Source organism: Mytilus edulis, chromosome 1 (genome assembly GCF_963676685.1).
Source record: "Mytilus edulis chromosome 1, xbMytEdul2.2, whole genome shotgun sequence".
NCBI classification, from domain to species: domain Eukaryota; kingdom Metazoa; phylum Mollusca; class Bivalvia; order Mytilida; family Mytilidae; genus Mytilus; species Mytilus edulis.
In genome coordinates, this window is record NC_092344.1 from 124,967,727 (window position 1) to 124,993,454 (window position 25,728).

The 25,728-nt window shown below is 32.0% G+C and overlaps 2 protein-coding genes across 4 annotated transcripts in view; one reads left to right on the forward strand and one right to left on the reverse strand.

Moving 5' to 3' along the window:
- The window catches only part of LOC139518801 (proteasome adapter and scaffold protein ECM29-like), a 79,704-nt gene that overhangs the window by 37,588 nt on the left and 16,388 nt on the right, over positions 1 to 25,728 (reverse strand). For all 3 annotated transcript variants that reach the window (XM_071310374.1, XM_071310383.1, XM_071310391.1), the window contains exons 4-10: positions 25,608 to 25,726; positions 23,805 to 23,954; positions 22,411 to 22,662; positions 20,127 to 20,168; positions 17,210 to 17,288; positions 4,022 to 4,138; positions 191 to 276 (exon numbers count right to left, since the gene is read on the reverse strand). In XM_071310374.1, coding sequence (XP_071166475.1) covers positions 191 to 276; positions 4,022 to 4,138; positions 17,210 to 17,288; positions 20,127 to 20,168; positions 22,411 to 22,662; positions 23,805 to 23,954; positions 25,608 to 25,726 — 845 coding nt within the window. The remainder of the gene's footprint in view (positions 1 to 190; positions 277 to 4,021; positions 4,139 to 17,209; positions 17,289 to 20,126; positions 20,169 to 22,410; positions 22,663 to 23,804; positions 23,955 to 25,607; positions 25,727 to 25,728) is intronic.
- On the forward strand, positions 11,074 to 16,610 carry LOC139518830 (tripartite motif-containing protein 2-like). The gene is made up of 2 exons (XM_071310434.1): positions 11,074 to 11,210; positions 12,953 to 16,610. The coding sequence occupies exon 2, from the start codon at positions 12,956 to 12,958 to the stop codon at positions 14,636 to 14,638; it is 1,683 nt and encodes a 560-aa protein (XP_071166535.1). The 5' UTR covers positions 11,074 to 11,210; positions 12,953 to 12,955; the 3' UTR covers positions 14,639 to 16,610.

Below are 25,728 nucleotides of genomic sequence, written 5' to 3' on the forward strand. Positions count from 1 at the left end.
TTTGGTTTGTGTTTGCTCAGTCTTTAGTTTTCACTGTTGCTTTTTGTCTACTATTTTGGTCATTTTTAGTTTTTTTGAGTTATGTTTTCATCTTATGAGTTGGAATATCCCTTTGATAGTGCATGCATTCTGCTTTTTATTCTGCTAACAATTGACATTACATTCCTAACATGGTATGATATATACTCACTTCAAACAAACATGATGAACAAATTGTACAGCCATGTTCTTTAGCTTGGCATTAGTACTCTGGCCATACAAACAGTCAAATATAACCTGTTGAAAGATATCATAAGTCAGAAAATTTAACACAAGTTATAGAGAATGTTTATAAATTGAAAACTGCTTTTTAATAAGATTAAGAAAGTAGTATTAATTTTATTTTATCAAAAATACTGTAAATCAAGAAATTTGATTAGTTTTTATCATAACAAGATAAGATGTCTCCCCTGCTTTACTAACCATTGATTTTATGTTGAAAGTCATACAGATAAAGATTTTACTAAAAGTACCATATAAACTATTTTAAAATATCCATGACAATAAGAACAAGGTCAAATAAATCATGCCAGAAAGGCATGTACACCTTATAACTATTCCATACACTAAATATAATTTACCTATTGCTACTAGTATTTGAATCAAAGCACCAAAGGGTGCTATAGGCAGTTAATCAAAAACCCAAAGGCAAACTTTGCAAAGTTCAGATGAATAGTGTAAGGAATTAGTCAAAATATTTATCTCAGGCATTGTTCTCAGCTATTTCTAAAGTATCAAATAATGCTTGTACAGTAATGTTTATGTTATGCAATCCTACCACTTTCAAAAGTTATTTCCAATTTATATTTATAAAGATTCAATGTCTGAGATTATATACATACACTGTCCTATGTTAGGGGAGAGTTTTGTGCCAGTTCAGATGTTTAAGCCGCCACATTCTGTATGCACCTGTCCATAGTGAGGACCCACTAATGTGGTGATTGTTGCTGTATATCATATTTATTTTTCATAATTGTTTTGTACATTTTTTTAAATTTTAATTTCTTGTGTATACTTCTGATTTTAGTGTATGTCCAAGTTATTGTAAATGCTCTTTTGTTCCGACGTTAGAAAGTTACGGGCGGAAAGAACTCACTAGCTGAAAAGTTCCGGAGGAACTTATTAACTAGTTACTTTGTTCTTCCTCTGATTTAAAAGTTCCACCGGAACAAAGTGACTAGTTGAAATAGTATACATTTTTGTTATTATGTTAAGGGGCCAGCAAAAGCAATCCTTTGGGTGTAGGAGTTTCTCCCTGCATTAAAGATCCATTGGTGACCTTCGACTGTTGTCTGCTTTTAGATCAGGTTATTGTCTATATGACACATTCCCCATTTTCATTCTCAATTTTATTAGGCACTGGCTACGGTTACATGAAAATGTAACAACAATAAAAATATTATTGTTACACTGGAGACTAATTGCCGGAATGCAAAGTTGGGCGAGGAACCGTTTTATTACGAATGTAACAATAATTACTGAGGCTACGGTTACATTACGCTGAGATTATTAGTAATCTCAGCATTACGTTATTGTTACATGAAAAACAGCAATGTACGCTAGATTTTTTTAAACTTAAATCTTCTATAGTTGTATTGCTTAATTCTTTCATACATTTTGTATGTACTAAACAATACTGGTATAATACTCATTGGCGGATCCGGGGGGTTCCGGGGGTTGGCCGATCAATGCATTTGAATGGGAGCATATAGTTGATGTTCTTAAAGTTACTACTCAAGATTAGGAGTGCCAAAGGCGAAAAATATAGTTCAATGGTTTCACTTTTTTAAAGTATTTAACTGCTCACCTTCTCTTATTACTGTCATTATACTTTGAACCAATTTTGTTTAGGGTGAAAAACATTAAAACTTGGGATGCGTTTTAAACGAAACTAAAACAATATCAAGAAATAAATTTCATACAGCTATACAATTTGACGCAGATTGATACATCAAAAGCAAAGTTTGATAACTGTCACTTAAATACTAAGAACTTCTGTATGTACACGTATCCGTGGAGGACGTAATTTCGTTCACCAAAAATGTGTCGGACTTTAAAAAACACTTACTGGATTTGTAGAAATTGTCATTGTAAATCAAAAATTACAGTAAATAAATTGTATGTAATAAATGAATGTATTGTAAATATAAAATAAATGTCTTCAACTTTTATTATTAGTACATATTTCTAGTCCCATCATACATTACTGTTTTTCATGTAACAATAATGCAATGTAACCGTAGCCTCAATAATTATTGTTACATTCGTAATTAAACAAGTCTTTACCCAACCATGCATTCCGGCATTTAGTCTCCAATGTAACAATAATATTTTTATTATTGTTACATTTCCATGTAACCGTAGCCAGTGCCATAAATTTTATTAACGTCTCAAATTATAACTGAATTAAAATATCTTGATTACGGTTTAACTGTCTTCCATTACTAATAGCATAATAATAAAAAACATTTATTTAAACTTTAAATAACTGTAATAGTAGGACTTAAGAAAAACTTGTTTGTAACTTCAACTTGTTAAAAACATAAACGTTTCTCGAGCCTTGTTAGTCATTACCTTTTTATTGTATCATGCGATTTCTTTTCACATTATTGTCATGGGAAAATCGTTTAACAGCATAAAGTTGCTGAAGGAGCCGCATAGAATTGATTCAAGAACACTTAGCGAGTGTTTAAATGTGAAAAATTATAAAAAGAAACATATAACAAAAAAGTCGTATTTTTCTGTACCAGAAATCGACCTTGTAAATCAAAAACAATTACAGTGTGATACGCGTCACAGATTCGGACTTAATATTTTACATAATATATGCAACTTTGGAAGTTAAATAATGCCGTCCTTTAGAAAACAGTTGTTAAAGTTTTAATCTCAATATTTATTGAAGCACATTGAGCTAAATCAAAGCACGTGTAGCATTATGTTACATTGTAACACCAAATCTTAATGACCTTGACATCGACCAATCAGAAAACTACAATAACAACAACTTTATTTGACAAGCATGAAGGAGGTCATTTGCGAGATAACGCAATAATATTAACAAGAATACAAATGAGCATACATTTAAGATTACTGAATTAAGGTGATTTAAATAATCTCAATCATTTCAGACAAAAAACGAATAAAATGATTAATAATAAACTACCTATGTATCATCAGAATCCTCCCAATTTAAAAGGTACGTAAAATTTCGTCTTCTATGTAATTTGAAATTACCGCCAACTTATATCAGCTGATTAATAGACTACTGACGTATGTAATACGTATCGATGACAAACAATATTCCTACGACTTTTGCCATTTGGGAAATGTAAACGCTCATCTGTATAGATTTTCGGCGATCAAATATTTCATACAATTGTTCTTTGGCATCTTAGCCAACAGCACAGGGGATAATAAACTATAGAAGGATTTCTATCGAGCACTACTTCCTATGTGCAACTTCAAAACTTTTGGGTAAATCGACGACCATATAACGTTTTTATGGTATTGTTTTTATATTCCAGACTAAAAAGTATGAAAAAGTGTCCAATTAGTTATAAATAACATGACAGCCAGCCAGATAATAAAAGTGGCACATATTTCAGCATTTATTGGGTAGAACATAAATCTAGGGTGCTCGCATAAAGCAGCTTAACTGCTTAAAAATAGACTAAAACACAACAGCTTAAAACTGTCATTCACACATTCCCCATTTCTATTCACAATGTTAACCTATTACTCGTAATAAGTGAGAAATTTATATATAAAAAAAATAAATCAGTTTTCCATGTTGTGATTGGTGTACTGTTGTATGACTGTTGGTCTATTTCTTTTCCAGCCATGGTGTTGTCAGTTTATTTTTGACTTATGAGTTTGACTGTCCCTTTGGTATCTTTCACCTGTTTTTACCTTGATACAGGAAATAAAGACATTAGCATCATCTCCTGCTTTTAAGAAGAGCTTAAATCACCATAACACTTACCTGGATACAGGAAGGAAATACATTTGCAGCATCTCTGGCTCTTAGGAAGAATGGGAAAATTTTCAGTCTTATTCTTGTACATACTGGTCGTCTTTTATGGTCAGGTTTTGTTGCTGGCTGTAAATATAATTTAAGAGTTAGACTAGTTTGGTATCAAAACTAAATGTTAAATGGTCCCTATCTTCATTGTCTGATCATTATTACAGTCTGCAGGATGTCTCTCAGCAGAACTAAACCACATAACTGACAGCTGAATCTAACCAAAGATTTCTGTAAAAGTTAACAGACGATGGACCTTAAGTGGTGGCAATAGCTCACATTGGCCAATTCTTACTTATGATCAATAATAAAAATTCTGATTGAATATATGTAACTTTTTTGGGGGGAGGGGGGGGGGGCTTATGTCATATCTAATAAGTGAGCTGACATTTACTATAATTAACAGTTGTTCTATTCACATAATAGATTTGCAAATTTGTTAAATAAAAAAATGTTGTTTTATTAAGATATCATTCAACTTTACGTACCAGTGGCGTAGCTTGCATGTATGCTCAGATGCTCAAGCATCCACATCATTTTGACAAAAAAAAAAAAAAATAGATAAATGTATAATTGCACGTGTTCGCAGCAGAAACACACAGATGTACTAGTATCTAAACGTAACAATAGTGAGGATATGAGAATAGCGTTTAACTTTTTCCGAAGCAGTATAAAAGTCTTTCTTTTAGGCTTAATTTGTTTATAGATAAATCACTGAAAAGTGCTGACTTTTTCGAAAAAGTCTACATCGTAGCGCATCGTCGGCTACGGCAAGCGCAGAAGATGATGATACGCAGATCTGCGGACATGTTTGGTCTGAAATTGAGCCAAGCAGAGCGATGACATAACAACATTATTAGTTAACAACTAATCAATCATATCCTGATATCGTTTCCTGGGACATGACTAGTATTTATAAACTCCATTCCAATTCCCTTGTACCCATTTCATATATATAGATAGAATCATATACATGTATCTTATCTCATTCTATCCCTAGTTTGTCTACTCTTTGTCAGCATAAAAGCGAGTTTAATATTTTGTAACTGCGACAGTATGATGGTGCTTACAGGAAAGCTTAATTCCCTTTTGCAAACAAAATTGTTACTACCGATGCTGCTACCGAATTGCTGAAGGAGAAGAAATTGGAAGACATTGATTCATGATCATTGATCATTGTGTTGATGATAATGTGCTACCTTTAGAAACACAGACTGCCCTGAAACGACGGAAAACTTGGAAAAGAGCATGCATGAGTGGCGAGAGAATGTGCGGTCTTGCCATGCTCCATGTTCATCGCGATAAGGCTATCAGCAGCAAGACCAAATTATGATTTTGAAACGATTTGACTGAACCAGCCATAGAAAAATTTGGCAAACTCTACTGAATCGATGTTTGTTCTATGTTCTGGCAACAGACTCAAATCAGTTATATTTGGATGATTATCTTACATATAAATTTAAATAAAGTTGTTAAAAATTTGGTGAACATTAGTAAAAGTCTAAAAATATGAAAAATTTATATAAAAGTGTCCAAATTCAAAACATTAGCAAACTCTCTAAAAATTCCTAGAATGCAGGATTTTGCACCATTCATTTCATAACCTCCAAAAAAAAATTCTTTTGCCTCACTAAAATAAGATGCCTAGTTACGGCCTTGTAACGGAATTTGATAATTCCTGGACTTATAAATTCCCTTTTCCATCTAGGTAAAAATATTAATTTTATTTTCAATAAAAGAACGATAAATGTCCCCGCATTGTTCATATTTTATCTATCCAAGATACAAGTGAAATAACAAAAAAAACATTTTTTTCTTTTTTTTTATTAATATCTTAAGAGAAATAAAAGCTTCAGGCCAAATGCAGTGGGATTTCCGTTATAATTTATATTTCAAAGGTATTAATTGGTTAAAAATATTCGATCAGTACTTATTATCGCAAGAGTCAAAAATATTGCTGATGATATAAATATCACAAAAATATGGCAAGAATTGTACACATGACAGGGCCAGGGCCGTAACTACATTGAGGCAAATGAGGCAAATGCCTCATGTTTTAAATTTAAAAAAAAAAAAAAAAAAAAACTAAAACAAAAGACTGTTTCATATGATTGTCTTCATATCAAATTGTTTTCACTGAAGTGTCTTGCAAGAAGCAAGTTCTCTTCACTCTCTGATGTCGCCCCTGCATATTTTTCGTAATCCATGTTTCTATTTTACTTTTGGTTTTCAGAGTTGATGGTCTATTGTTTGTACTTCTGTGTCCCGGGTTTGTCTTTTGTTCATTTATTGTCCTACTTAATGACTAGTCTGAGTGTTGATTTTCATTTGTAAACGTGTCACACTGTGTAATGTTGTATGTCCACCGGTGTCCAGGCATTATGCGAGAAAATATTTTAAGAATCTACGATGCTACTGGACACAGATAAAAGTGGTCGTTTCTGCATGGAGAATTGAACTTGATATCAAAGAATACGAAACTGTCTTTCTTGTATATAAAACCATACCCAATGGATTGCAAAATTAGATATTTTCTGTAGGTGAGATATGCACAGACGTGATAGATATCTATTATAAATATGGAAAATTGAATATCTTAATCAACAAAAAAATAAAAAAAAATAACTGTATCATATACCCAAGTGCCTGTGGATAAAACTAGATAGCTGACATGGTTTAAATTAAAGTAAGACCACCAAATTCCCGGTATCAAATCATTTGTTGAAAAAAACATCAATGTATTTCCATATGACCTTTTACATTCAAGGGTTAAATTTGCATTAAGTCGTGTTCAGACCCTTTAACATATGAAGTACACGTGCACAGGAGCTAATCGCACACAATGTAAATGTATAGAAAAAAACACAAATGATCAATGGTCAAAGTTTTTATTCCTGTTCTTCATCTTGATAGTTGCTGGAGGGTCTTCAATAATGAAAGAATCATAAATACCGTAAAACAAGGTCATGCATGATATGGTCCCTAGTGTCGACTTGAACAGTACTAGTATTTAACGTATATTACTGCACTAATGACTCACTATATTTAAATCTAGTCATAAAAAATCTCTCAAGTCAGCACAATACAAGACAAGAACAGACAGACAGATCCGGTATAATGATTATGAGAATTACGATTTTTGCTTTATCCTACATATCGGTCTTTTAATGTTTTGAATTTCCCTAAAACTTTAAAGTCTTAAATAACAATGAATCTATGTGTTTGCTTTGAGACCAGAATATTGTCGAAAAAATAGCTAAAAATGATTTGCGTTTCTATGTAAGAAAGAGTCTGGGAAACGCTCAGAATGCACGATTTTGCGTTATTTTTCTCAGAGCTTCTGGGGGCCTTAAGCGGCCCACAGACCCCTCGCCAAAAATTGTTCGCCTCGCTACGCTTGGCGAATATATTTTGCCTCAGTATTAAAAAGGGCTAGTTACGGCCCTGAGGGCTAACAAGTCCGGACGGACATCCGTCCGATATTTCCATGTCCCCTGCAACTCGTTAAGAAAAATAATCAAAAACCTCATTTGGAGGCTCAAATTCCAACAAAAGGGAGTCAATTCGAATCCTTCGAGAAACATATATATTGGTGGGTATTTTGAAATTAAACAAAAATCTAGCCAGTGTCGGATTGTTGGGGCGTACACATGCATACAGGGAAAATGTCAAAAAAATATCATTTTCTGCATAAAATGGTCCCAAATTTTTTTCGCCCCGCTCCGCTCGGCGACAGTTTCGCATCCACATCATATGAACCCTGGCTACGCCACTGCGAACTGAATAACCTTCAGTTTGAAAGTTTTCATTGATTTGACATGATGTTTTGCCATGTAGCTAATGTGCATTTAAAATAATTTATGAAATACTGCAGAACATGGTTTCATTCTAATTTTATAGTTTTTGTTAACCTATTATATATCATTGCTTTTAGATATGCATTAGAGTAGTGGTAGAGAATTTGATAGGTGTAAATGAAGTTTTTCTTTTTTTTCTTTAAAATCTAACTATACAATTAAATTCCTTTTTAAAGTTAAGATTTTCCTCCTTATCACTGTGCTTAAACGGCTGTGGGTAACTTAAGTTACCCACAGCCCAAGATGGCGGACTCTAAACTCGTTGATATTTAATTCATACAAAATGTACCTTTTGCGACGTTTTTCATACAGAATGTAAATATTTATAGGATTATTGAATAAAGAAATGACTAACAATTACCATAAATTTGTTAATATAGAGTTCACTAAAGCGCAAGACCAACTTTAAAAAATGAATAAGATGTCCGTAACTTTTTGATCGAAATTAAGCAGACTGTCCGTAACTTTATTTTTAGATGTGGGTAACTTTTGATTTAAAATTTTAAGAATTATAATTTCAACAATTAGAAGACAATTAACATCATATTTGTAACCTTCGCGGCCGTTTATACTACTCATTCACCACCAAATGTGATTTTATTAACGCATCATACTTACACCACAGCAGTTTTATGTTGGGTTTGTGGTACTCCATCCTGGTTATGGTTTGAACTTTTATTTACTGATGTGCGTCTTATCGACGTTTTTCGCTTGTCAGACCAAGGCTTTTCCATATTCTTTAATGTTTTGAGTTTAATTATATGTTTTCGGTTTACCTTCACCTCTGTTTCTTTCTATGTGTATTTTGATGAATACTCTTTGACGCGGCTCGGTATTTATACATCCCACCAGTTAGTTATAGTGTTATGATTTTTTGAATATGTTTCCTAGTATGTTTTTTTTCTCTCTTTGTATGTTATCAGGGGTTGTTAGACTATTAAATTACCCTGTTGTCCTACGTAGTTATTTATATTTTTATATACTATGTCGAATTGTAACACTATGTTGACTGCTCTTTTCCTTTTATTGTCACTGACTTTTACCTATTGTGTCTTTTAATTTTATTCAGTTTAATAAGATTTAATGCAACTTGCATACAAATGAAATATGCAGCTAGCTGTAAAACTAGGTTTATTCATTTATACAAAATGTCCTTTTTTCAAGTTTTCCCATTTACTGTAAATCTTGGCAAGGGTGCCGCAATATCACCGTGCGCAACGGCCCAGTGTGTCCAGATTGACACCCCTTTTATTTTACTGTCAATGCTGATGGGATTCGTTTTTGTGGGGATGAGAGAAAAGTGTTTTTGGCTTTTTCAAAAAGACGGGAAAAGTTTGTGCACTTAAGTCTCGTATAGTCTATCCACTGTATGCCTGGGCAATTTGGGTTCCCCTCCAAAATCCCGGATTCACGCTACCCTTGTCGTTGCTGGCAGAAAACCAGTAAGTGTATACATGCTACATGTATGTGTAAAAAAAACTTGTGTAGTCTACTTGTTCAAAAATAAAAACAAACAATGATGTTTCAACAGTTTATCTGCTATGATCGGAAACAACCCTCCGAACTAGGCGATTCGGGTACCCCGACGTTATACAAATTGAGACCCGAGTTTTGCGGATTTATCGTGATTTTTTTCATATTTTTCCCAATTTTGTCTTCCATCGATACAATGAATTATATCATACTAGACATCTACTTCGTTTTGTGAATATGTATTCGATGCAATCTCTATCATCAGTTTAAACATTACATCCGCGTATGTCGATTCTTTGAAAGTTACGGACATCTCTATTGGTATGATGAAAAAAGTTACGGACAAGTTGTTTTGAAGTTACGGACAGCCTAAGTGTTTTTCAAAATCATGTTGTGATCGTTTATTTTGTAGAATTTAATCACCTTTCCAGTTTAGGGGTTTCCCTAAACGATTAATACAACTTTTAAATTCAGTTGTTTAATTGATGCATTCGTGGTATTGTTATTCTATAGAAGAAAAGTATCTAACCGACGCAAGGCGGCTCCATCTTGGGCTGTGGGTAACTTAAGTTACCCACAGCCGTTTAAGCACAGTGCTTATATCCTATTCTCTAGTATGATCAATGTCAATTAAATATTTGCTTGTTACCTTTATCAGGTTAATATATAGGTATTTAATTGAAAAGATTTGTATTATTTAAGATTGACAATTTAAAAGGACTTGAAATAATAATGTCAGTGTGTTAAGCTTCAGTGAATCTTTTCACAAAAATCAGTCTAACGATTAAATTTTTTAAGATTGATCTTCAGTTATGATGAAATGTTTATGATTTACTGATAATTTTATTTGTAAAGTTTTTTGAAAAAAAGAGCAACATGGTTTCAAGATTGTTCACTTTGTTTATCTGCCCTTTGATGTCATAATAAAGAGGAAGAATGGTGAAACCTCTATCAAGAGGCGGATTTAGGGGGGGCCAGGGGGCCTGGGCCCCCCCTTTTTGGGAAAAAAATTGGTTGCTTATATAGGGAATCACTGAAGCGTGACTAGAGCAGGCCCCCTCTTAGGTGAGTCAGTGGGCCCCCACTTATGAAAATTTCTGGATCCGCCACTGCTATCAATGCTCTTTCTAACTATTTTATTTGAAAAGTATTTGCTATAATGGTGTCCATCAAGAACAAATACTACACCAGCTTTTCTATCTTGAAATAATATTCAATACCATTTTTCGTTATTGGATAAATATTACATATCATGTACATTTGTTACAGGTACACAAACTGCTTACAACTAAACATGCTAAATTAATCACCAGTAAGATAGGTATTTTGATGCAGCTTTGAAAATATTAAATATGACAAACAGTTGTAATTTTAGATTCCACACTTGTTAACAATAAATCGAAGCATCTTGTGAAAGTTACTGCATCTTGAAAATTGAAACGACACTTTTCCTGTTTTATCAAACCTAAATGCTCTAAATAATCATTTTGACATTTATTTATTTCATCTTTGTAATTCATAGGTAATTGTCTCTGATATATAGCTTTTTACCTCTTATACAAATTTAACAAGAAATATTTCACAACTATAATAAATAGATCTGATAAAATGTTTTAATTCATTGGCCCAATTATTATCAATATATATCATATTTCATTGTATATATAATATACGTGATTTAAATGTTTATAGGTTACCGGAAGCAGGTATAAACATGATCTTATTTACTTCCTGCTACGACCATATTTTGAGAAACAGTGAAGGAAATGACTTTAAATTGTAATTTAAACAACTGAAAGGACTTTTGCATTCATCAAGAGGTATTAAGTTATACTAATTATCTGTATTAGTTTGACAATGTTACAGGACCTGGGTTTATAGAATATTCATATTCACGTTTATATAGTATAATAAATTAACTACCTTAACAAAGTATGTATATATTGAAACATAAAATTGACCTTGACTATCAAAATCAAACTGGAACATTTTTATTTAGTTTTTCAACGCTATTAATCATAATATTTTTTTTCAAATATTTTACACTATAATGACTTCAGAATATTTTGTATGTCATCTGCTTAAACATAACATTTTTTTTCATCAAATATGGGATTTGGATACACTATTTTCTGTTATCTTAATTATCAAATCAGCCAATGAAATTTCTGCCTTCAAATGTTTGAAGGTAAATATCTGGCGTAAATATAAAATTTTGATCCTATGATAAGTTTATTTAATCATTACAACGATATCTTTCAACCCTGAAAGGTTTTTTAAAACAGAAAGTAGAATGGATTATTGTCAGATCATTGTAACAAGCATTGCATGAACACAGTATATGTTTATCATATCAGATTGGCAGAAATACTGAGTTAAATTGATATAATGAGAATTTTGAAGGTGTTTCTAAATTGTTAATTTCACTATCCTTTTTTAAAAGTACCACAGTTGTACTATATAATGACCTTCAGGATCTAATAATGTGTCCCTAATAGTCCTACCACAGCTTGACAACATCTCAAGCAACCATATGCATGAATATTTGTCAAACAGTGAAACCAGTTGAAAATTAGGAAGAACATTTTAGAACAATTTGATGTTTTAATTGACAAAATGTGATTATTCATACTGAACATCATGTAGTGTGTGTCCCAAGGAGACAACTGTCCATCCAAATCATTACTTGTAAAAGTATATTATAGGTCAAAGTACGGCCTTCAACACAGAGCCTTCCATGGTTCAAACCAGAAAAACAGCAAGCTATAAAGGGCACAAAAAATGACTAAGTGTTAATAATTAGTATATTTTCAGCCTTTTTTCCTATTTTTGAATGAATATCTCATTGTTAAAGCAATAAAGTACAATAACTAGTCAATATTATACTTAACATCAATTTTAGTTACAAATAACGTCTCACCTTATACAAATAAGATAACATAATAATAGTAATTCTAATGCAATTTGTATGTAACAATTTTTTTCATTGGCTAAAAGTTGCCGTCAAATTCACAGTTGACCAGGCGTAACTAAGGAGGGACAACCATTTTGAAATGATTGAATCATCAAATGTTGGATTACTACTATATAATCCGAAATAAAACAACACCTACCTCTAATTCGGCGTTTTAAAGTTATTTTATCAGAATTTGAAGCGTACAGGTAACGTAATAACCTCCAGTTTGTAAGTTTTCATTTGTATGACGTCACAATTACCCATGATGTCTTTGCGCCAAAATCATTCATAAAGTTACACGGATTTTTTTTTATTTGTCAAATTTAGACATTTTTCCAAGTTTAATCGTATTATTTCTTTTTGAAATGCATTAGAATCGGAATAACAGTGCTGTAGTTGAAGAGTTGCCACCGTCAATTTTGATTTGACGGTCGCAAATCTCTGTTTTACTGTCTCCGCTACGTGTCGCCAGTAAAAATGCATTTGCAACCGTCAAATCTACAATTGACGGTGGCAACTCTTCAACTACAGTACTGTTATTCCTTAAATCTATACCCATTGGACCCTACCTATTAGATCAAATTATTATATTTCATTTTTGTTTAGGTCATGGCTTCAAATAAAGTTATACTATGTGGACCTTGTCAAGAAGGAAGAGTCAACACTAAAGCTGACATCTGGTGTTACAACTGTAATGAAGGCTTGTGTTCAACATGTTCTGGTCAACACAAAAAATTCAAAGGAACACGAGATCATAAAACTATTGATATCAAAAGATATAAACCCTCCATCAGAGCTATCAATACAGAATGTGACATACATGGTCAACAGCTAAAACTGTACTGTCCCAGTCATTTAATGCCTTGCTGTGATGAATGTATTTCCATAAATCATTCAAAATGTACTGGAATAAAAAGTTTAGAAGGTGTAGTAGACAACACCAAAATTGAAAAATCAACAAAAAAAATAGATATGGATATTAACTCCACATTACAGATTTTGAATGAAATAATGAGCAACAAATCAGGAAACATCAAAAGAGGAGAAGAACAAGTGGACAGCATAAAGGAAACTATTGTGAAATATAGAAAGAAAATAAATAAACATTTAGATGACCTGGAGAAGAAGCTATGCCAAGAAACAGACACCATCTTAAATCAAGAAAAATCAAAAGCATCAGATTTAAAAACTGAAATTGATGGAAAACAGAAAAACTTAAAGAAAATGCAAGAACAATTACATACAGTTATACCACACACTTCAAAACTCCAATCATTTCTAGGTTTACATCAGATTGAACAACAAGTACATCAATGTCAAAGATATGTTGATGATCTGGAAGATGATGATAGGGCAAAAGAATTTGATATCAAAATGAAACAAAATGATGAAATAGAAAGTATACAAAGCAAGATAAGATCACTAGAATCCCTAGGAGAAGTAATGGTTGTTAAAAAAAATATAGACTTGAATAGAGAAACAAGTGTGAGGAGGAAAGCACAAGTACAATCACGAGTACAATCCAACATAAACAACATGACAATGAATATAGAGACAAAGATAGAGATCAACATAAAGAGTATCAATGACATGATTTGTCTGATGGATGGAAGAGTTATAGTAGTGGAACAGTGTGGTGGTAAAGTTAACCTACTTACTTCTGATGGCAAACTACAGAAACAGTTACCTATATCTGGTGGAGTCGAGAGTGTTACACAGATCAATCAGAACACTATAGCAATAACTTATCCTGAGGAGAAGGCCATTAAGATCTTTAATATGGAGAATGAAACAGTTACCAAAGTTATCACATTAGACAAAGGATGCTGGGGTTTATCATTCTCCAATAATTCTATGGCTGTAGGTTTATATAAAGATGAAATCCGTATTATAGACTTGGAAGGAAATACACTGAAGTCAATACCAGTTGAGTGTGAAGATTACCTGTATAACCTTGTTTACTGTAATGACAGAGTAATCTATAGTGAATTTGTAGGTAAAGCAGTATACTGTTATGATGAATCAGGTAAACAGATCTGGAAATATACACAGGATTTATCACTACCAGAAGGACTTTGTACAGATACTTATGGTAACATTATTGTAGCAGACATTAACTCTGATGGAATAATAGTAATATCAAAAGATGGACAGAATAGTAAAGTACTGTTTAGTGAAGAGGATGGACTGAAGGAGCCTAAGTGTATTTGTTTTAAACATAATGAGTCTTCAGGTTTTATTTGTGGTGAAGATGGCAGATACTTGGCAAAATTCAATTTAGCTTCTAGATAAAATAAACAATGAGGATTGTATTCTACAGAACTATAATATTGCTATGTAATACATATACATGTATCTTTTAAAGACTTTGGTATGCTTTTCTATTGATCATGAAAAGAAAATTCTGTTATTGTGGTTGAAAATAATATTATTTCAATCCATTATTTCATTGTATCAATTATTCTCAAAATTACTCTGGTAACTGAAGATATCTATCAATCACTTTAAATTATTTAAAAGACATAAAACAATTTGAGAAGAAATGCTCATGTTTAAGAAATTCAAATGATTTTTTCCTTCAACTGTTAATTTCAAATAAATCATTGTGTGTTTTTTTATCTATTTTTGGAGATCCTTAGCTGTCATGCAGAGTCCTTAATCATTATTGTTGTTGACTGGTTGCTGTCTCTTTGATAAACAACCTACATCTTTTATTCATATCAAACTTTTTATTGTATCGTATTAAGATTTTATATTTATTTACTGTCCATTGATGTGTTATATCATAATCTGTCTCATTCAACAATTTGTTTTATGTCAATTTTTGTTTATAAAAAGATCAGAACTAGTTTTTCAGATTTTCTAAGATTACATTTTTATTAACTTCAAACATTTTTTTAACCATATGACTGATATGAGAGTTGATAGCTTGAAATCATGGATAAACTGAAAAAAGCTGATAAAACTGATAATGTTATAAAGATGTTAATGTGCATTCATTAAGACCCGGTACTTTTACCCGCCTACGGAAGCGTCTGGTACCGGCAGAAAAAATAAAAATACAAAAAAAAATAATCTGTAAAATTCTTTTGAAGATCGTTCAAATCTAATTTATTTCTTTCCTCGAGTGATAATCTCCGTGTACGCCGTTCATGTGTATGTTTATAGGTGTCTTCGTCGAGGTCACCGTTAAAGTATAGATCTATCTGCCAATTTAGGCACACCTCCAAAGTAGGAGAAGTGATAATCATATACCACGTGTCTGTATCTGTATCGTAAGAGCGCTTTAAAATGGGACGATTTAGCAGTATATTTTTAAGCGGCAAATTGTTGATGATTTAAACAACAACAGCACAATACTTATGTCTAATAAAAGGAAAGCAGCTTGTATCACAGATTATTTTATGAATAAAAGGTTTGATAAAGGTGAACATTGACACATTCTATGGAATTCAGAAAATCGTTAATTGTATCAAATCAGTTCAAAAAAGAACAATCATCACAACACTTAGCATATATCAAAAACGTTTGTTAGCTGTTTTGCATGAGAGCATGTTAATTTAATAATATATACTACAATGTCTGTAACTTATGAAATTTCTTTTACAATATTGAACAAATGCAAAACATTTAATAAAAGTATAAAAACAAACAAAACATTTAAACAACATTTCACATGAAACCCCTGCATTATAGGTCATACATATTTTATAACTGATTACAAAATAATTATAAGCAATGTATTTTCAGATAATTACTCTAGAAAAAAAACAATTCAATGTTAACTTACCCAAAATTGAAGCAAATATTACAGACTTTTTTTAAAGTAAAAAATTAAGGCTGAAATCCCTAAAATCCAGGAGCTTCCCCCCTACCAGGGCTAGCCTTGGACCTACTGGGGTCCTTAAGCGGCCCCAAGACCCCTCGCCGTTTGGGTTTGGTTCCCCCTATAATCTCAAAGGTACCTCCAGTCTAAAAAAATAATGAAACCCCTGTAAATAATTTTCAGAAACTGTGTCTATTCTCTGAGATATATAAGACACTTATGAACTATACACAGATAAATAGAGCTTTAAACTAAATATTAGAAAGCCAACATTAAAGTTTTGTGAAGCCGAGGTAGAATAAAATTTGCAAAGTATAGCTGTATATCGGTACTCAAATGGAAGTAGTGGATAAAATATATCTGGGTATTTTATACAATTAATTATGATGCAATTTTTGGAAACACAAACAAAATTTTCTGAGCAAAGTCTTAAGGCAATGTACAGCATTAGAAGCAAAACAAATGAATTGTCTCTAAATATGTATCTATTTTTAATTCTTTTTTTATTATTATATCTATGTATTATTTCGAACTACAGTTGTGAGGTTTTATCAAAGTCCAAAATGTAAAAAAGGGTGCAACTTGATTTTTGTAATAAAAAAATTGTGTTAAAAAAACAACTGCAATTACATTGGTTTATAAGAATGGTGGTAAACAACACTGGTTTTATATGACTGCAAACAAATTTCTGGGTTTGTATAATGGTATGATGTTGATAAATTTAGTTTAAGTGAATGGACTTCTATGAAATTTTACAAGAAGGTTCAATACCACAAAAGTTAGGTTTGGATTGATTTTGGGAGTTACGGTACCAAAAGTTTAGGAATAAGGGGACAAAAAGGGACCAAGAAACAATTTTATTTTCTTCAAAATTTTTTAATAAGGCTGCTTTTTGTAAAATAAGCGAGAAAAAAAATAGTCCATTTTGTACATTTTCCTTCCTTTCTAATAAGAAAATGTGCATATAATTAAAAAATAATTAACAAGTATATGACCATCATAAAATGATGTAACAAATTATGTATATTTTCACTTACCTTCCCTTTAATGTCTATAGTCCCTTGGAAGATGGTATAAAGTTTGTTCAGAATATCCAAACTGTTCCAATCAACACTCCTGAAATATCAAAATATATAAATCAAATGATGTTAGTCAGAATGACATGAGTATGACCTCAGTGATATTGTTGTCTTTTTTCAAAACTACCTCTACCGTTTTTTATTGGGAAAAACGATATTTTTTATTGAAATTGGGAAATTTGTATATTTTATTCTAAACACATCTCCGATTTTTTACTGACCTTTGCTGTCTTTTTTGCACTATTTTTTCATGGATATTTTGGTTGTCAGACATTTTGAACCTGAAAGGTACTTTTCGGAGAGGGGAAAGAAACAGAAACAATGTTGGTACTTAAGGAGGCTCGAGGGTATAAAAATTTCAGAAAAAAATTAAAACATTTGGTTTTCATTACAAATTTAATTTGTTACCTTTTGTAGTTGTTACTTTATCATATGGTACAAAAATCATTCAAAACAATCACTTCATGTTGGCCCCAGATGACTTTTAAAATGTATAGATCATTGAAAAAGATCCAAATTATCTCCCTTTGGTGGAAAAATGCCATTTTTTGGCTTTAAAGTTGAAATATCTTTTTTAACTCATCGGTGATCTATATTTTTTAATATAATTTCCATATAAGCTGTACTTAAGCTAAATTATTGTAAAATTTGAGCGATTTCTGTTATAAATTTCTTTTTTTATTTCGATATTACCTTTATTTCTCCTATTACTTCAACAGAAAAAACCCATCTTTACAAAAATGTATGCTTCTTTCGAAGGCAGATTGTGAGCGCAAATGAACGGTGACCCCACTTTTTTATTTTATTTTTCTATTAACTATAAGATAAAGTTTATTTATAGAAAAATATAGACAAATCCTATATAAATGATTTAGACCCGCGAACCCCCTTAAATGCATTGAAAACCACTTTGTGTTACAAGCACCATATTGATTCTGATCAGAAAACTGGATCTCAAAAGTGCTTTCTAATATCAAAATAATGACATGAATACGATATTTACAAACATTACTACCAATGCCATCACTGTTTTGGGAAAAAGTTAAACTCTTTGGGAGGAATTTTAAGCCATTTTTTTTAGTGATTGGGAATTTTCTCTAGGGGAAAAAGCCGAATATCGGCTGTAATTTGAGGCAAACAATATCACTGGACCTGTCCGTCATGGTATTAATTTTCTTATCAGCTTTGTACTTGCACAAGCAACATGGATGTTTCCACATGTAGAGTAGAATCCTTCCGGAGCACCAGAGATCACTCACAGTTTTTGATGTATTTGTATTGTTCAGTTTTTGGTTAAGTATGTTGTGTTTTGTGTACTGTTGTTTTTGATGATTTTTGTTTGTTTTTTTCCACTGCATTGTTAGATTATTTTTACTTGTATTTTAATGTCCCTTTGGTATCTTTTTGTCTCTCTTTTTGAAGTAAAGCTACATTAATATCTATATACAAGAACCATAAGTATGCATAATTATGACAAAGTATAATGATACTTTTGTGTAAAGACAAAAAAATAGAAAGAAATATACAAAGGGAGATAACTACAAATAATTACTTTTTAAAGTAGAAAATTAATGTAGAGTGGGGTGATCATTTTCGCCATATCTTTCCATGTTTTCTTCAGTTTATGTTCAGGTCTTTATGTTTTTGAAGTATACTGATATTTCTATATGAAGATTACTTCAAATGCAAAATATTCTTAGCTTGAAAACGTGTTTGTTTTGAGAAAAATCATCTGAAAAGTTGGATTAAAGGGTGTGTGAAATTTTAATTTTTTGTCAACGGGGGACACATATTCGCCGTTTTTACATATCTATTTAAAACCAAATAACTGCAGCTTTAAACAATATTTATCAAATAAATTTCATTATAGACCAATAGCAGACATTTGAAAGGTGTAAACAACTGAAATTTAGGCCAATCAGTCTAAGAATTACTAAGGAATGCTCCTTTGAAATCATTTTTTTTTCATTCAGGAAATTGGCTCAAAATCGTTGTTCATTTTTCGGTCCTTTTCGTAAGTGCCGAAATTTAGTCTCATTTTCAAAAATAATCATATTTGTTATAAAAATATAATTTAACGGCATAATTCTTCCATTTCAACCATCCTTTGAAGTTTTTACACCTCATAATCATAAAATGGCGAAATTGTGTCCACGGCGAATATGAGAGCCCCACTCTAATCTTTAAACAAGAGTGTGTCCATAGTACACCAGTGCCTCACTCGCACAATGTCATTTTCTGTGTTTAGTGGACAGTGAAATTTGGTTAAAAACTCTAATTTGGCAGTTAAATTAGAAAGATCATATCATAAGGATCATGTGTACTAAGTTTCAAGTTGATTGGACTTCAACTTCATCAAAAACTACCTTGACCAAAAACTTTAACCTGAAGCGGGACGAACGGACGTAAGGACAGATGGAAAACAGATGGAAGGACGAACGGACGCACAGACCAGAAAACATAATGCCTCTCTATTATTGTAGGTGGGGCATAAAAATGCTGGACACAGACTAGAACAGCCCCTTATCAAAATCTGTTCCTCTTTTAACATTCAATCTAACATCAGTGGCTTGAGAATGAGAAATCTTAGAGGAATAAATGATTCAAGACTGATTTGATCTAAGTCTTACATATAATCAGTGTTTTTCTCTTAACGGACATAATATTGATTTTGAACTTACTAATTGTGAAGGTATAAATGTATTAATATTATTGATTTGTGTAAAGGATTCATGCAAGGAATACTTCAAGTATTTTATGTGATCATGAAACACACAAAAATTATGATGAGCGTATAATAAAACATAAGGTGCTTGCAAATATTGAAAATTTCAATTCTAAAAAAGAAAATTATTCTACCATTGAAGAATCTTACCCTGTTATTCTCTTTAGTTCTAAATCAGCTGCTGTTGCGACACTGAAAATGAAAATTCTAATAAGTAAATACTGAAAAATGTAAAATTCTAATAAGTTAATACTGAAAAATATAAATTCTAATAAGTAAATATTGAAAAATGTAAATTCTAATAAGTTAGTACTGAAAAATGTAAACTCTAATAAGTAAATATTAAAAAAATGTAAATTCTAATAAGTTAATACTAAAAAAATCCAAATTATAATAAGTTAATAATCCTATTTGTTATAAATGTCATTCTGACATAGACAAAGATCATCTTATACTTCAATATTTTCATAAAAGGTATAAGTCTGGAACAAGCAAATAATTTGTCTATACATTTAATGATTATTAGTTTGTTATTTTGTACTATTTCTGTTTAGAATCGGTAATTTTTGTAAGAACAAGTCCGTAAGGGCCCTGATTGGCAGGTTGCAGGGAGGGTTGTGCTCTCACAAACGTGTTAAATGTTTTTAATGGCTTGCTGTGGGGTATGTGTTTTACTCATTACACAGTGAACTATACCATATTTGGCTATGAATAATCTGTATTGGTACAGTGAACATTATTGTCACATCATTTTTTGCAACAGGAATTCAGCAAAAAAACCTATAGGCTATAGCATTGTCTAGTGAAACTCCAGTAATTCCATATCATGAATGATCTTTTCCAGTATTTTCAAGGGAAACCTCTACTTCATCTTTCAGAAGAAGCCTATAATTTAATGATTGTTGTTAGTTGTTAGTTGCTGTTTGCTATATTTGTAAGTAAAAATCAGGCTATTGGTATTACTCTTTCACGTTTAACAATCAGACACAAAACAAACAAACAAAGCACTAATCCATGTCTTGTGTCTGAGTGTTCTATTTTCTACAGACACATAAAAATCAACCACATACCTATGTCTTGTATTTGATGATGCAATGACATAATTACATACCTGTGTCTTGTATCTGATGCAGTATGACATAATTACATACCTTTGTCTTGTATCTGATGATGCTATGACATAATTACATACCTTTGTCTTGTGCCTGATGATATAATGATATAATGACATATGTATGTCTTATATATGATGATGCTTCGACATATAGTCAAACCAATGCATTTGATGATGCTATGACATATGTATGGCTTAAATATGATAATGCTATGACATACCTATGTCTTGTTTATGATGATGCTATGACATAATGACATACCTATGTCTTGTACATGATGATGCTATGACATAATGACATACCTATGTCTTGTATCTGATGATGCTATGACATAATGACATACCTATGCCTTGTATCTGATGATGCTATGACATACCTATGTCTTGTATCTGATGATGCTATGACATAATGACATACCCTATGTCTTGTATCTGATGATGCTACGACATAATGACATACCTATGTCTTGTATCTGATGATGCTATGACATAATGACATACCTATGTCTTGTATCTGATGATGCTATGACATAATGACATACCTATGTCTAGTATATGATGATGCTTTGACATAATGACATACCTATGTCTTGTATCTGATGATGCTATGACATAATGACATACCTATGTCTTGTATCTGATGATGCTATGACATAATGACATACCCATGTCTTGTATCTGATGATGCTATGACATAATGACATACCCATGTCTTGTATCTGATGATGCTATGACATAATGACATACCTATGTCTAGTATATGATGATGCTTTTAATAATGACATACCTATGTCTAGTATCTGATGATGCTATGACATAATGACATACCTATGTCTTGTATCTGATGATGCTTTGACATAATGACATACCTATGTCTTGTATCTGATGATGCTATGACATAATGACATACCTATGTCTTGTATCTGATGATGCTATGACATAATGACATACCTATGTCTTGTATCTGATGATGCTTTGACATAATGACATACCTATGTCTTGTATCTGATGATGCTATGACATAATGACATACGTATGTCTTGTATCTGATGATGCTATGACATAATGACATACCTATGTCTAGTATATGATGATGCTTTGACATAATGACATACCTATGTCTTGTATCTGATGATGCTATGACATAATGACATACCTATGTCTTGTATCTGATGATGCTATGACATAATGACATACCTATGTCTTGTATCTGATGATGCTATGACATAATGACATACCTATGTCTTGTATCTGATGATGCTATGACATAATGACATACCTATGTCTTGTATCTGATGATGCTTTGACATAATGACATACCTATGTCTTGTATCTGATGATGCTATGACATAATGACAAACAACCATCTTTTCTTCGATCAAACCAGAGCCAAAGAATTTCAACACTCCTATCTTAGCTTTCTCTAATGCCTCTGGGTTCAATGGACTGTCTCCTAATACTCTTCTTTTGCTGTATTCACTGAGGCCAGGAGGAGGTAGTGTAATGGTAGGCCCTGGACCTCCAGCTGGGGCAGTAGATGGGCGTGTCTGGGTTGGAGTTGATATGTGGGCACTAGAAAGGAAGTAAAGTTCTGACAGTTTTAATAGAAATTTGTATCAGACTTTGTTGACTATTTGTTGTTGTTTGTCTTTCTTTTTATGTCTAGTTTTTAGTCAGGTGTAACAAGTTGGTGTGGTGTGTTATATTGTCTGATCATTTTAGTTGTTTCTAGAATATTTGTATGTATTATTTATATTTTAAATGACAACATTTTGTTTTGTGTTTCAACACATGTTACTCAGTTCTCCTCATCTGATATGACCTTTGCACCCTGTTGTTTCTCTGTTAGACCATAGAACTGGGTTTTTTTCTTAATATATTGTATAATGTCCAATACTTACTTGTAAGGTAATAATAAAACATAAATCATGTCCAACATGACCTGTAAATTAAGTGGTTTTGTAACAGGTTAAAAATCTAATGTCTTCTTTCTTTTGTCCAAATATCAATATCATTTGTCAGTGATATTGTTTGCCTCAAATTACAGCCGAAATTCGGCCTTTTCCCCTAGAGAAAATTCCCAATTACTAAAAAAAATGGCTTAAAATTCCTCCCAAAAAGTTTAACATTTTCCCAAAACAGTGATGGCTTTGGTAGTTATGTTTGTAAATACCGTATTCATGTTATTATTTTGATATTAGAAAGCACTTTTGAGATCCGGTTTTCTGATCAGAATCATCATGATGTTTGTAACACATGTAGTTTTCAATGCATTAAGTACCATCATTGCTTCTGTTTCTTTCCCCTGTCCGAAAAGTACCTTTCAGGTGAAAATGTCTGACAACCAAAATATACATGAAAAAGCAGTGCAAAAAAAAACAGCGAAGGTCAGCAAAAAATCGTAGATGTGTTTAGAATAAATTAAAATATACAAATTTCCCAATTTCAATAAAAAATAGGCATTTTTCCCAATAAAAAACGGTAGAGGTAGTTTTGAAAAAAGACAACAATATCACTGTTTGTAAGGTAACAGCAGTGTATTCATAATGACCTTTTTGTTATCAGACCATAAGTCACTTTTCTTTGTGTCCAATATCTTTTTTCTTTGTTTCTAACTTTATTTTTGATATTCAAATAAAGAGATGTGGTATGATTGCCAATAAGACAACTATTCATCAAATTTCAAATGAAGTGGATGTAAGTATAATACTTACTTATAAGGTAACAGTAAAATATCCATCATATAGTCAAGCATGACCTTTACAATCAGGGGTTTCTCTGTTAGGCCAAATATCTGCTGTTTTTGTTTGTCATCCTGTGGCATTTTAACATGCTCCAATGCTGGCATCATTAAATGTAGAATGCTAATAAGTAAAACAATATACAGATGTTAAAATGTCAAAAATCATATGGAAATTAAAGACACAATTCATTTCTGTTGGTATGAGGATAAATCTCTCTAATGTACATCCATATAATATATCACATTATCGCTATTTTGTGCATTTTTCCTTTGATCTTTTTTTTGTGATAATTTTCATATCATGCTACTGGCATGATGGAAAAATTATCGCTAGGAACTAAGGAGGCACATGGCGTTGCTAATGAAATTGACATGAAAGTGACAGCGTCGTCATAGGTAAAATAGCGATAAACAGATTATCATTAGTCATCTCAACTCGATTGCTTTTTCTCGCTTTCACCGTACAGGCTCAAGCGAGAAAATCAATCACATTGAGATGATTAACGATAATCTATAAATACAAGTTATACAATATCACACTGGTCAACAAAACATCAAAACACAACCGCAGGGAAGCTACAATCACTGTAAAGCAGTTTGAGAATAACTTATGAATTAAAATCAAATAGTCACTAAAAACTATTGTTATGAAATATTTAATACTATATTGTCAAAGAGTTATTTCATCTTAAAGTATAGCATATTGGATTTGTAACAAAAATCAACATGCCATAGACCCAGAGTTCGTGAAAAGTGGTGGTCCTCGGGATTTTACTACCAAAATTTTGCATAGGACAGACACGATTTAGTATTTTTCGATAGAATTAATAGTGAGGACCAGCAGATTTTCTCCAAGGACCACCAGGGGAAAAATATTTTCGTGAACTCAGATAGACCTTTAATGAGACGACAAAATAATGTACTATGTATATATATATTTTAGGTATCAGTCTTACTTAATATTATAGATAAAATCCTAGGAAGATATTTACCCTCATTTAGAAGCAATATTATCTAGTATTATACCATACATATATTTCAAACAATTCTATTGGGGGAAACATTATCACGTGAAATGGAATAATTCAGTTAGTTTTCATTCAATTGCAAGGAAGGATGAATAACCCTAAAAATTTACACCAGCGGTGAATAACCCTATTATTCACCGGTGAATAACCTTTTGAGTTTGTTGATTTGTACTTGAGTTACTTCCCATGAAAATGACGTCACAGACGTAAATAAACAAAATGGCAGCTTTCACGTTACATTGGAAGCCCATCGAGAGACGAGGAAGTAAAGCATTTGACATCAATAGAGCTGAGTGTGCCAGCAGCCGATAATATCTCTTATAAACTGTCCTTTTCAGGGCCATCACTATTTTAGGAAAAGATTCTACATTTGTTGTAAATTCGAGAAATTTGAATACAAATGTATTTTCAAACGTCAGTCTGTGTGTTATGTTAAAAATATAGACTTAGTAAGTATTCAAAATGCCCTTCCACTGTTAATTCGGTATAATAAAACAATTTTGGCCCGTAATTAAATAACCTTCTCGTGTTGACAATTTTGGATATTCACCTTTTCAACGGGCCATAATTGTATATTATTACAGTGATTAGGAATATATTTACCGCTCAGTTAAAGGCACTAATCTCTATAATAACAGTGATTATCATGTATCACTTCTGTTTTTTAACCTAACATAATAAATCTGAAACAATAATCCATCCATATCTGATACAATATTATCAACCTTCTGGTACTGCACACTGACCTGTCTTGCTGTGTATTAGGTTTTCCATCCAGACATTTAATTAACAAAGGTACCAGTTCTGCTTGCTTAGCTGGTTCTAACCTAGGATATCCCATCCTTATATAGATAATGGAGAAATTCT